This window comes from Entelurus aequoreus, linkage group LG01 (assembly GCF_033978785.1).
Source record: "Entelurus aequoreus isolate RoL-2023_Sb linkage group LG01, RoL_Eaeq_v1.1, whole genome shotgun sequence".
NCBI lineage: Eukaryota > Metazoa > Chordata > Actinopteri > Syngnathiformes > Syngnathidae > Entelurus > Entelurus aequoreus.
In genome coordinates this window covers 84,557,680-84,571,087 of record NC_084731.1, presented here as the reverse complement: position 1 = coordinate 84,571,087, position 13,408 = coordinate 84,557,680, and the positions used below count along the sequence as shown (strand labels likewise).

At 39.5% G+C, this 13,408-nt stretch overlaps 2 protein-coding genes across 7 annotated transcripts in view; one reads left to right on the top strand and one right to left on the bottom strand.

The window, feature by feature from the left end:
- LOC133658066 (male-specific lethal 3 homolog) overlaps nt 1–13,408 on the bottom strand; it is a 190,817-nt gene that overhangs the window by 127,145 nt on the left and 50,264 nt on the right. For 2 of the 3 annotated variants that reach the window (XM_062059705.1, XM_062059697.1), the window contains one exon: nt 3,199–3,314. The exons of the other annotated variant lie outside the window; for it this stretch is intronic. In XM_062059705.1, the coding sequence (XP_061915689.1) occupies nt 3,199–3,213 (15 nt within the window). In that variant the 5' untranslated portion in view covers nt 3,214–3,314. The remainder of the gene's footprint in view (nt 1–3,198; nt 3,315–13,408) is intronic. 3 annotated transcript variants of the gene reach the window in all.
- Nucleotides 1–13,408, top strand: part of LOC133658028 (rho GTPase-activating protein 6-like) — a 137,315-nt gene that overhangs the window by 78,183 nt on the left and 45,724 nt on the right. The window lies entirely within an intron of this gene.

Here is a 13,408-nt window from a genome sequence, read left to right as displayed (position 1 = left end):
GGAAAGTTCTGTGGTCAGATGAAACAAAAATTGAGCTGTTAGGCCACAATACCCAGCAGTATGTTTGGAGGAGAAAAGGTGAGGCCTTTAATCCCAGGAACACCACACCTACCGTTAAGCATGATGGTGGTAGTATTATGCTCTCGGCCTGTTTTGCTGCCAATGGAAGTGGTGCTTTACAGAGAGTAAATGGGAAAATGAAAAAGGAGGATTACCTCCAAATTCTTCAGGAAAACCTAAAATCATCAGCCCGGAGGTTGGGTCTTGGGCGCAGTTGGGTGTTCCAACAGGACAATGACCCCAAACACATGTCAAAAGTGGTAAAGGAATGGCTAAATCAGGCTAGAATTAAGGTTTTAGAATGGCTTTCCCAAAGTCCTACTTAAACGTGTGGACAACGCTGAAGAAACAAATCCATTTCAGAAAACCAACAAATTTAGCTGAACTTCATCAATTTTGTCAAGAGGAGTGGTCAAAAACTCAACCAGAAGCTTGCCAGAAGCTTGTGGATGGCTACCAAAAGTGCCTTATTGCAGTGAACTTGCCAAGGGACATGTAACCAAATATTAACGTTGCTGTATGTATACTTTTGACCCAGCAGATTTGGTCACATTTTCAGTAGACCCATAATAAATTCATAAAAGAACCAAACTTCATGAATGTTTTTTGCGACCAACAAGTATGTGCTCCAATCACTCTATCACAAAAAAATAAGAGTTGCAGAAATTATTGGAAACTCAAGACAGCCATGACATTATGTTCTTTACAAGTGTATGTAAACTTTTGACCACGACTGTAGTTATATTTTGATAGAGACGGGGAAAAACATGCATCCTCTTAAACGGCGCGTGCAACAACAACAAACATGGAAGTAGACGTGAAGTTAAATCATGAAATGCAACCTTACCCAAACAATAACGATGCATGATTTATCCGAGAAAATCTTGATACACATTTCCTTGACCTAGCCACACACAAAGAAGTTGTAGACCTTTTTGCAAGAAGATTTTAGGCCCCTTGCGTACTCAAGATAGTTCACACTCTGTTTGCTGCACAACAGCCATCTTGGTTTGGTTGACCACCGCAGTTTGTCACTTCCGGGAAGAAGTCCTAAAAACAACTGAAGACCTTGACATCAGGTCACATGCACCAGCTAGTTCATGTGGTGCCTGCATTTTACACAATCACAGCCCACAAATAAAGCATACTAGCGTTACGCGAAACACGTATGTTAATATTAGAAACAAAAGCTTAATATTTAATCAATAATTGTACCTTTTTTTTGTTAAATTGTAATAATGCACACGTTAAAAGTGAAATGTCAACGTTAATCATTTATTAGAAAAATAATGATGGGTATATACAGCAGAAACATTTTTCATTTCAACAATTTTCCCTAAAATATGCATTGAGGCTATAAAGTGAGTTTTGCAGGATTACTCAATCAAGCAAACTAATCAACAGATTACTCTGTTACCTTTTATTTGTTAATTGTCCACCTAAAACACTCAGTTTGAATATTTACAGCAGAGTAAAGCAAAGTCTGCAATATGCATTTAGGAATGTAATAATATGAAATTTAATATCACGGTTACTGTGACCATAATTATCACATTTATCATTATTGTCATAATACGGATGTAATGATTAACCGAAATAATGATAAACAGTGATAAAACTCCCGACAGCTAGTATTGCGCCATTTTGAATTAAAATCATCGTAAAACCGTGACTGAAAACCGCGCTTTAAAAAACTTGGGGACTTTCTTGGCTAAGCAGCTAGCGCGCTAACCTCCAGCTAGCTTAAAGACACATTAACGTATTTTCCCATTACAAGAAAGCAATGTGTTTATTAGGGCTGCAACAACTAAGCGATTTTTTTATAAACCTTTATTTATAAACTGCAACATGTACAAAGAGCTGAGAAACAATAATCAAAATAAGTATGGTGCCAGTATGCTGTTTTTTTCCAATAAAATACTGGAAAGGATAGAAATGTAGTTTGTCTCTTTTATCCGATTATTAATCGAAGTAATAATCGACAGATTAATCGATTATCAAATTAATCGTTAGTTGCAGCCCTAGTGTTTGTGCAAGTTTAGATATGTCATTTCTTAATGGGGAAAGACGTTATTGTCTCTTGTATTTATGTTAGCATTTAAGCTAGCTAGCTAGCTTGCCATGACTGTCATAGTACGCATGTAATGATTAACCGCATTAATGATAAACAGTGGTTAAACTACCGACAGCTAGTATTGCGCCATTTTGAATTAAAATCATCGTAAAACCGTGGCAAGCTCGCTGGCTAGCTTAAATGCTAACATGAAAACAAGAGACAATAATGTCTTTCCCCATTAAGAAATGACATACTCCAATCTAAACTTGCATAAACACATTGCTTTCTTGTGATGAGAAAATACGTTAATGTGTCTTTAAGCTAGCTAGAGATTAGCACGCTAGCTGCTTATCCAGGAAAGTCCCCAAGTTTTTTAAAGTGCGGTCATCAATTACTGCTTTTTTTTTACCGTGGTTTATCATGTATACCCGTATTCGTATGATACAAACATTGATCACCTGTCTGACCTGAAGCCCCGTAGACTCCATTAGTCTCTGTGCGTCTGTCTCTCATCACCACCCTCAAACGCTAAATGCCTTCTCTTCCTGTGCCGTTTGTGTTTATAGAAGCCCCCAAAGTCTCCCCCGTTTCTCTCCCACTTTGACGTCACCCATTTCACTCCATCGCGCCTCGTCTTCAAGCTAAACAGCACAACGCGTCTGTCATCTCGCTACCTGCTGAAGTGTGTTTGTTTTACTGCACGGCCGCTCCAAACGCAAACAGCCCCTTCAGAAAAAAGGAGGTCAATTTATTCAAGTCAAGCACTTTATTTTACCCTTGTTCTCAAATTTATATATGGATGTGTGTGTGTGTGCCAAACATGTGGCCTCTTTTCATTAGTACTGTGGTGCAATTTACACTTATCACAAGTTTTCTTGACTAAACTTTGACCTGGAGAACAAGTCAGCAGACATAATGCTTCTTGTCCATTTTGTGAGGAAGTGACTTGCTGCCACTCTTCCTAAGAATATGATTTAAATGCGTTCTTGCTGTGGCTTAACTGCGTAGCGCTGCAGGGAAATAGTTTCAAACCCACAGTCGTCACTTATACCTCGTCGTGACAACGCCGTGCATCTCCTTACCAGAACCTGTCGCATGTGGGAGTGGGTCGGGGTGGAGCGGTGCTTGTTTTATTATCAACAGGCAAAGAGAAGTCCGCCCTCTTTGAGACTTGTCTTTTTATGGAGACACGGGAAGACTGCAGGAAGAAGAAAAGAAAAAAAACAGAACGGTGATGCACGGAGGAGAAAGTTCTACAGAGAGTTTGCAGATTAAGCTAATACCAAGAGTACGGGCGTCACATAGGTTTCTGTTCCAGGTTTGCTGGTGAGATTTGAAAATACAAAACCCAAAACCAGAGAAGTTGGCACCTTGTGTAAATCGTAAATAAAAACAGAATGCGATGATTTGCAAATCCTTTCCAACCTATATTCAATTGAATAGACTGCAAAGACAAGATACTTAACGTTTGAACTGGTAAACTTTGTTATTTTTTGCAAATATTAGCCCATTTGGAATTGGATGCCTGCATCATGTTTCAAAAAAGCTGGCATAAGTGGCAAAAAAGACTGAGAAAGTTGAGGAATGCTCATCAAACACTTATTTGGAAAATCCCACAGGTGAACAGGATAATTGGAAACAAGTGGGTGCCATGATTGGGTATAAAAGCAGCTTCCATGAAATGCTCAGTCATTCACAAACAAGGATGGGGCGAGGGTCACCACTTTGTGAACAAATGCGTGAGCAAATTGTAGAATAGTTTAAGAAAAACATTTCTCAACGAGCTATTGCAAGGAATTTAGGGATTTCACCATCTACGGTCCGTAATATCATCAAAAGGTTTAGAGAATCTGGAGAAATCCCTGCACGTAAGCGATGATATTACGGACCTTCGACCCCTCAGGCAATACTGCATCAAAAAGAGACATCAGTGTGTAAAGGATATCACCACATGGGCTCAGGAACACTTCAGAAAACCCCTGTTAGTAACTACAGTTTTGTCGCTACATCTGTAAGTGCAAGGTAAAACTCTACTATGCAAAGCCAAAGCCATTTATCAACAACACCCTTCTGTTCACTACTTTTGTTTTTGCTAGTCTCGTTTTCAGAGAAACAAACGCAACAGTTTATAACGCTACTTCTGTACACGTTGAATAGGGGTGCGGGGGTGGGGAGGACAGCAGCAAGACAATTGCTTCATTCCGGGACTAATACATTTAGTCCCCGCTACTTCACCAAAGTATAGTGGACGTCGAAGACATGCGCAGTAAGGATAAATTAAATCCGAATTTCGGAAGATGTTTTCATGCACTACAATCCGAAAACAATCGGTATAAACCACCCTTCTCGATCGGAATGAAAGTTTGATCCGAACGTGTGTGATCGGGTGAGAATATTCTGAATAGCGTGTTTGCATTAAGCATATTTAAACCGGTTAGGCTTTTAATCCGATTAAATGTGTCCATGTGCACATAGTGAGTGTATTGATCATGTTTTTTTTCTGTGTGTGTTACTAATTAGTTTGGAGCTTGAATGTGTGGTTCTGATCATACGCACCGTGAGGTAAAGTTGGGCCTTATGGTTTCCACATTAACTGAATTGCGGACGGAATCCGGGAGTTGGCCAATAATAATGAAAGCTTGTGTTAAAATGTCAGTTGACTTAAATGTGACTGAAATGCTGTCATTGTGAGGAGAAACATTTGTCCTGGTGAGCATTCATTAAGCATTTATTCATTAAATTCATAAAGCTTGTGCTTCACTTTATGTTGATTGTATAAAATGTACCTCAAGTGATAAAGGCTAATGTTGGATTATTGGGATGCATGGTATTCTGGGGTGTGAAAAACAACAACAATGTAAACTGAACCAAACCGTGACAAGATCTGAAACAGTGCATTTTGTGACTGTTCAACCCCTAATTTATACTGTTACTATGCTGCTCATTAGGCTGTTAAAATAACTATATTAAAGATTTGTCCATTTAAAAGCAAGGGCAGGCAAAGTGCTGATAAAACAAAAATGTATTTGAGCAACCGAGTGTTTCCTCACACCGCCACATTGGTGATATCCGCAACTGCCACAATTTACCATCATTCAAATATTACAATTATAATATAATCAAACAATGATCAAAATGACACCATAATAGCCAAATTAAAAGGTAACATAACTACAAACTTAACCAATGTGAACATGGTAGATTTAATCCATCCCATCCATTTTCTACCGCTTGTCCCTTTTGGGGTCGCGGGGGGTGCTGGAGCCTATCTCAGCTGCACACGGGCGGATGGCGTGGTACACCCTGGACAAGTCGCCACCTCATCACAGGGCCAACACAGATAGACCGACAACATTCACACTCACATTCACACACTAGGGCCAATTTAGTGTTGCCAATCAACCTATCCCCAGGTGCATGTTTTTGGAGGTGGGAGGAAGCCGGAGTACCCGTAGGGAACCCATGCAGTCACGGGGAGAACATGCAAACTCCACACAGAAAGATCCCGAGCTCGGGATTGAACTCAGGACCTTCGTATTGTGAGGCACATGCACTAACCCCTGTTCCACTGTGCTGCCCATGGTAGATTTAATCATAAAATAAAATAGAACAAACAAATGTAGAAACACATTTTTACAAGGGAGTTCAGGGTGCATATCATGTCGTCAACAAACTGCGAGCGGTGCACGGAACTTTAACTACAAAGGTGATGGTCATGTTGACTTTGCATTTTACTGTTTCGATATTTTTCTCTGCAGAGTGCATAATTTACAATAAAAAAGGTATTGTGCATTGCTACAGCATTAGTCTGTTGCCAGCCACAATCGACACTGATTGGAGTAGCGGCAGCCAATCCAGAGGGCGCTTAAAGTCAGCTGACATCATCTTTAAACAGTGTCATGTGTGACGTGGGTTACGTTTGAATTGCTATTGCGACATCCAGTGGACACATTTACAACAGCAGTTTCTTTCATCAAACAATTTCAATTCATGTTACAAATAAAAACTTATTTTGCGGGCCGTGGGCCGGATTAACCCTGTTCGCGGGCCTAAAAAGGACCCCGGGCCGTACGTTTGACACCACTGACCTAAATTAAGAGAGTCGGACACTGCATTCTACAGATGTCCGACATGCCTGCGCTTCAATGCTCCTGCATAAGATGTACTGCCATGACAAGCAAGATCTTTTTGAGTTATTTGTCTCTTTCACTCGCTGTGTTCATTTGACAATTTTCTCGACGGTAACGCAGAGAAAAAAATCCAGATCGCAGCATCCAATGGTTCCTTGTCAGAGTTCCAGCACGTCACAAAGCCTATATCCCCGCCGCCAAACTTGCCAAAGATGTTAAATGATGATTCAATTTCCCCATCTGGCACAATTTAAAGCATCAAGTGCTGTGCGCATTAATCCAAAAGTGATCTCATGTGCAGAATCTCTCCACAAATTCCACAACCAAGAGCATCTCATTTACTTTGAAGGAGAAATTTCCAGGAAGTGTTGCCGCTCAAAAAAAAAAGGGGCAGGCGTCACGGATTATCTCCCAAACTGCTTCAATGTGTTCGCAGGTCATAGGTCGTGGGGTAAAATGTCTGCCATTGCTAATGCACATCTGAAGCCCATACAGTGTGATCCGTGCAGAGCGAACAGGGATTCTATTATTTCCATAAATCTGCCGTTTTATGAAAAGCGCGTCTTGGCTACAGACTGCATTCCTGCAGCCTAAAACATAATGTATGTGTTCTCACTCCCTCCATCAGCATCACTCAGCAGGGACCGCACGATAATCCAGTCAAGGAATGTGTTTCGTAAAAATTGATGTACCTGCAGGCGCTCTGCCGTGTTGCAATCTTGAGGTGTTAACCCCCATCTTAGACATTGTGGGCTTTGTAAAAATATAAATGTTAAGAATAAGCAGTCTCAAGCATGAATTAAACAATTGAACAAAAATAAAACGAGTAACGATTACACATAAGCACTGCCTTTTTTATCTGATAAGAATCTGATGTATTGGATCTTAATCATTTAAATTTACATTAATGGATTATTTATGATGATTATTTGATACTTATGGTAAGCTTGAATACCGGTTTAGTTTCCGAGCCTTCTATAATGCCCAGACATCGTAGGTACGCAGCTCAAAGAGGTGTGTCGTTATCTGCCCAAATTATATCTACGGCTAATAGTGTTGTCTCACTGTGTGGATATTCTTCTATCTCTTGATTTATTAATCTACTTGCTAATTTTTCTTAGCTGGTTACGCTCTGCTGTAACTTGGCTCCAATTAGACTTTTTTTGAAGTTTACAAAACACTTACCGTTTTTTTCGGACTCAAAAATCGACAGTGCACTTTATAACCCGGTGCGTCTAATATACGTAATAATTGTGGTTGTGCTTACCGACCTCGAAGCAATTTTATTTGGTACATGGTGTAATGATAAGTGTGACCAGTAGATGGCAGTCATACATAAGAGATATGTGTAAACTGCAATATGCCGCCAGTAAACAACACCAAAACTTTAAATGTTCCATTGAGAATATAGAACATTACACACAGCGTTTAAATATCTGTCAAAATGTTTTTAGTACGACTTTGGTAAGCTATGAAGTCACACCGCTTGATGGATTGTCGGCGCATTAAACATATGAGTATTATTATGGTGTGTGTATTAGGACCACAAAATGGCACCTATTAGCAGACATATTACCTGGTGTTTGTTTCGCAATATTATGCAAAACCAACTTTTCTTACCTTCTGCTCTGTTTAGACTGGGTGTCGTAAAGGGCCAGTAACTGTCGTAAATTGTCAGCAACTGCCGTAAATGTGACGATGTTTTGTTTTGAAAGGTTGAACAGGGCATGGAGCAACAGCTTTTTTGACCGTGTTTAAACATATGTAAATTTGACTCCCTAGGACGTCCTAGCGCCTCAATGACGTGTTTGTGCTAATGTTATCTGTATTATTTTTTGCTATTTTTGTTAGTATTCGTCAGGAAGAAAAGTGAAAATAAACCCAGTCATTTTTTTGTACTTTGTATCGGCATCAGCCTGTTGTTATTGTGGGACGCAGGAACAGCTGATCAAAAGAAAACCATGTGTCAGAAACTTTATGCCCTGCCGAGGAAACGACAAAGGAAAATTGGTTGCCGTTACACCAGGATATTATCATTGTAATAGTTCATCTCATTTAACGATTAATCGAAGCAACAGAATATAAATTCAAGCTCTTTTTCGAATCGAATGAATAGATTAATCGTTGCCGCACTAGTTCCACATTTTAAAACCGCCTGTATTACTTTATTCAACATCTTTAAATAATCAATATTTGGACTGTTGTCCGTTGATTCAGAATCGGCCATGTCCTAATTGTGATGCATCCAGGTGTCGCTCCTTAACCCTACCCCTATTGAATGTTTACACTTAACACAAAGCAAAAAGGTTGTACTCATTCGTCCTTTTTTCAGGCCTGTCCACTGTTTTAGAAGAATGACACAAATCTCATGTTAACAACCTCTTATTATCTATTTTCTTATTTACTCCTTTAAACTCACAAATTATTAGAGGTTGGGGAAATAATAAATTTTTAGATGCATCGCAATTCGGACATGGACAATTATAAAATCGATTGGTCAAAGTCAATAATTGATCATCGATTTATTTAATGTAAATAAAGTAATGCAGCCAATTCTAACATTTCTCACCTCAAGACCCGACTGGCTCCTTTATTATAAAGCACTTATGTTCCAGTTTTGCACATAATTCCATTTATTTAATACATGTGATGGGCATTTCTTATGAAAATGCACTGTTTTTAAAAGTGGCAAGTGATAAACGCTTATTTAGTGAAACGAAAAGAAATGTAAAACTGCATAAATATACATAAATTTAAGATGCATCAATAATCGTAATCGAATCGTGAGATGGCCAAAGATTCCCACTTCTACAAATTAAAGCCGCTATTTCCGTTAAGAAGTGAAAATGTCCTATGTTCGTTGGAATTTTCAACAGTTGTAAAAGGTCAAGAGCAGTGAACTGAACACCTTAAGGCACCTTTTTTTGGGGGGGGGGGGGGGGGGGAAGAATCAAAATTAAGGGTACCTGTGCCTTTGGCAACATCTTGGTTATGAAAATTAGAACTATACTGATTATTTTTCATGAAAAAACAACATATTTCAGCAAATGGGACACATGCTTGTACACGTAATGGCCTGGTGTGCATATATTTGAACATTGAACAAACACAAGTGCTCGTGTGTGTGTGCGTGTGTGTGTGTGTGTGTGTGTGTGTGTGTGTGTGTGTGTGTGTGTGTGTGTGTGTGTGTGTGTGTGTGTGTGTGTGTGTGACCTAAGAGTTCAAGAGGCCATTGACTGAGACTGGATTAGCTGCTCTCGAGGCTTCCACAGGAATGTAAGGAGCAACACACACACACACCCACACACACACACATCCACACACGCACGTACGCGCACATTCTTTACACTCAAACAGTCACTATTTACCTGCAGGACGATAAAAGTCCATTCATGTCCGTTAACGATTGTTTTTGAATTCACTCCTTGGTTTGACTGGTGATAACTTCGGGTAGTATGGACTTTTTGCAGATTGACGGTTGGTTAAATATTGTGGTTTAGTTTGCAGTGGTGTAGATTTGCATATTAAAGGTGCACAATAAAAATAACTAGGTAAACATTGGGCCAATACAAGGAATTCCAAAGTCGCACCGATAACATTAAAAAAAAGCTTTGATAACCAATTAAAGAAGAAATGCTCCAATGAGGTGAGAAACAGTGCTGTAGGTGGATTAGGGTGATTTTTCTCCTACGTGCCTTACTGTAAGCCTGTCGTGAAGGCCCCGCCCCCTGAGCTCATTATAAACAAAGATGGCGTAGATCGTGTGGGACTTTGTCGCTGTTTCAAAGGAAGGGTTTTGTGTGTGCTATTCGCTCCAAACGTTCTGCAAACATTCCGTGAGGAGAGAAGCAGCATCACGCGTCAACACATAAAACCTTATCAGCCAGTGATCGGAATCGTATCGTAAAAAATATTGTGAATCCCTAGTATGTGTACTATATAGTAGGGGTGTTAAAAAAAAATCTATTTTTGAATGAATCGCGATTCTTACTTGAAACTATTTTAAATCGATTAACAACTGATTTAAAAAAAAAAAAAAAGTATAAATCAGTTTTGTCCAGCCACTCATACAAATCATATAGTTGATGTAGATGACCATAACTACTGTACAAATGTACTTTACAGAAGAAAAGTGTGTGATACTTCTCTTGTAAAACTGCTGGTTGTCCTTCCAGGAACCAGTTTGGTGGGTGTGAAAGAACAACTGCAGCACGGGAGTGGAGGGATGGTTCTCTTTCCTGTTGGAAATCAATAATAGCTGACCGCATGTACACACACACGCACACCGTAGGCAAAGAACAAAGCACCGCTAGACCTCTTCGGGTGTGGTGATGGTCTCCAGGAAGTCACACTTGACTAAAGCTTCCTGTACTGAGCTCAGTTTTATGTCACAGAGCCCAGTAGAGAATGAATAAATTAGTTTGTCGCTCTGCACTTTTGTAAATGCCACACACAGCAAAGTGATGTTTGATGTCCTAATGATCCAGATTCTATAGACGGACGTGCTGAACAAAACAAGCTGACCAAAAATTGCCCTTCTGGGTGTAAAATTCAGTGTTTATCTTTTACATTTCTCCCAAACCATTATAAATCACCATCAAAGGTAGAGTTGTCCCTGGGGCCTGAAAGCGGCCCCTAAATTGTTTGATGTCCAGAATAAGGTACGATTGAAATTATAGACAGTCTTGGCTGGCAAAGATTTAGAACCATACTTGAACAAAAGATCAGTGTTGGCCTTTTGTAAACAAATAGTTCAGGCGTCTTTTACAGTATGCTACAGTGATGCGAGGAGAGCAAATGACTGTAAACAATAATGTAAAGAGAATGTAAACAATAACGTACAAGCGACATCTGTGACTCAACACATCTTGTTGAAGTTAAAGGGGAACTGCAATTTTTTTTTGGAATTTTGCCTTATTGTTCACAATCATGAGAGACAAGAACACACATATTTTTTTGGGTGGGGGGATTTTAAAGATGATAAAAAACACTTTGAAGATGCGGCTAATGTGAGTCACCGTTGTAGCCTTCAAAGCCTCAAAAACAACTTCAAAACCCTCTATCAATACATATATATACACACACACACACAGGTATGTAATGTAGTAACAGACACCTTCATAACAATATCTATCTGGTCATTTTAACCATTGCCGGAACTAATTCCTCGGCGCATTTATTTATGTTTCCATAGCGCACTTCTGGCAACAGATGTGTGTCCTACTTCCGGAAACAAAGGAGTGGCAGATTCGGTAACAAACAATGAGGATGACTGTAATTTTTTTTTATTCACAACCTTATCTTTTTGAACCTGAATGTATGGAGGATGAACTACTGCTTCTTGAAGCCAGCACGAAAGTAGGGTGAGACGTTGGAGCAGGCGGAAGCCGAGAGAGTGAGGTGAAAGTCACTCGAAGCTGCAAAATGTGGAATTTTAAGTAATTCTATTTTGGCATAAATGGAGTGCGTACCCAAATAAACCGGGGAAAACATCCCTGGCTAAACAGACAACTGTCCATCGAGTGACTTACACTTTAAATTAAGCATGACGTGCTGCTTGTATCATGACAGACAGCATATGCTGTCTGGCTAGCTGTGTACAAACAAAACATGAAATGTGGGCTAATACTTTACAGATACTATAATATGATTGTTCATGTTTTTCAGTCAGTACAGATTGGTGTTCTATCGCATTGTGTTGTGCATTAAATACTCAAACGTGTTTCGTGTTGACGCAGTTGCTAGCTTATCTCTTTCCGTAGCTAGCTTTTACGGCGAATACCGTAGCACGCCGATGTGTTAGTACACTCGAAAAAGAGTTTCTCCGTGTTCGTTCTTACAATAACAATGTCGCTACACCTTGGTTATTATACAGCTTACGGAACATAAAGGAAGTATTGTTGGCTGTTTTTGAATGCATCTTTAAAGTGATTTAGTGGTAGAATTGATTGCCCTTATTAGCTGCATTGCTAGCCACTAAGAACGAGCCAATTTTTACATGTTAAAATGCCAAAAAAAACAACCTTTGTCTTGTCTTTCATGATTGTGAACTATAGGCAACATTCCAAAAAAGTCGAGTTCCCATTTAAGAGCGTATATTTTGTTTATATCACTCGGAATATGGTAAACTTAATTTTGTTTTGCATATGACCTGTTAATACATCTGTTTAAATAGTAGTGTTTATATTGTTACTTTGCAATTTTGTTTAAGTAAATTTTTTTTCAAGTACAAACTTTTGCTAACAAAGTATATTGTATTGTTATTCCATCCATCCATCCATTTTCTACCGCTTGTCCCTTTTGGGGTCACGGGGGGTGCTGGAGCCTATCTCAGTTGCATTCAGGCGGAAGGCGGGGTACAACCTGGACAAGTCGCCAGCTCATCGCAGGGCCAACACAGATAGACAGACATGCACCTGGGGATAGGTTGATTGGCAACACTAAATTGTCCCTAGTGTGTGAATGTGAGTGTGAATGTTGTCTGTCTATCTGTATTGTTATTGTTTGTTTTATTTAACTTGGAGAATTAAACCTTTTCATTGTAATTACAATGTTAAAATACACGAGAAATACATGTTATTGCCTTTGAAAGGATATAGATGCATTATTATGTATTATCAATAAATCAATGGTTAATTTGATCTCATGAAAATAATGGCAATGATATCGTTTAACGGCAATAATTCGTAGGTCAATATATTGTCAAGCAACATTTTTTATCGGCCCAGGCCCAAGTTCAGTGACACTTTGCAACCATAGGGAAGTCTTGGAACAAAAACTAAAGCCAATTATTCCTTACTGTTATTTCAAGCTGTTCAGAGATGCTGTCGCGTGACCACAGCCCAGTTTTAACACTGTCGTCTCCACCAAGCGACATCATCCGGATTTGTAACGGTGGACCAGCAAGCTTTAATCCTCGCACAGTTTAACTACCACACAGGATTAACAAGAAATTGATTGGGGGTGGGTGGGGATGTGGCACCCATCCGGAAAACAGGGTCTTAGAGGGACTTTGCTGTGATCCTGCTGTGTTAAATGGATACGGTGGTAGAAGATCAGGAGTGGGGAGGCGAGGGAATGTGCTTTACTTTTGTTGGCTCATGTTCTTGCCACTGCCGTGAAATATAAACTAACGATTCCTTAATAGGATTAACATAAGCTT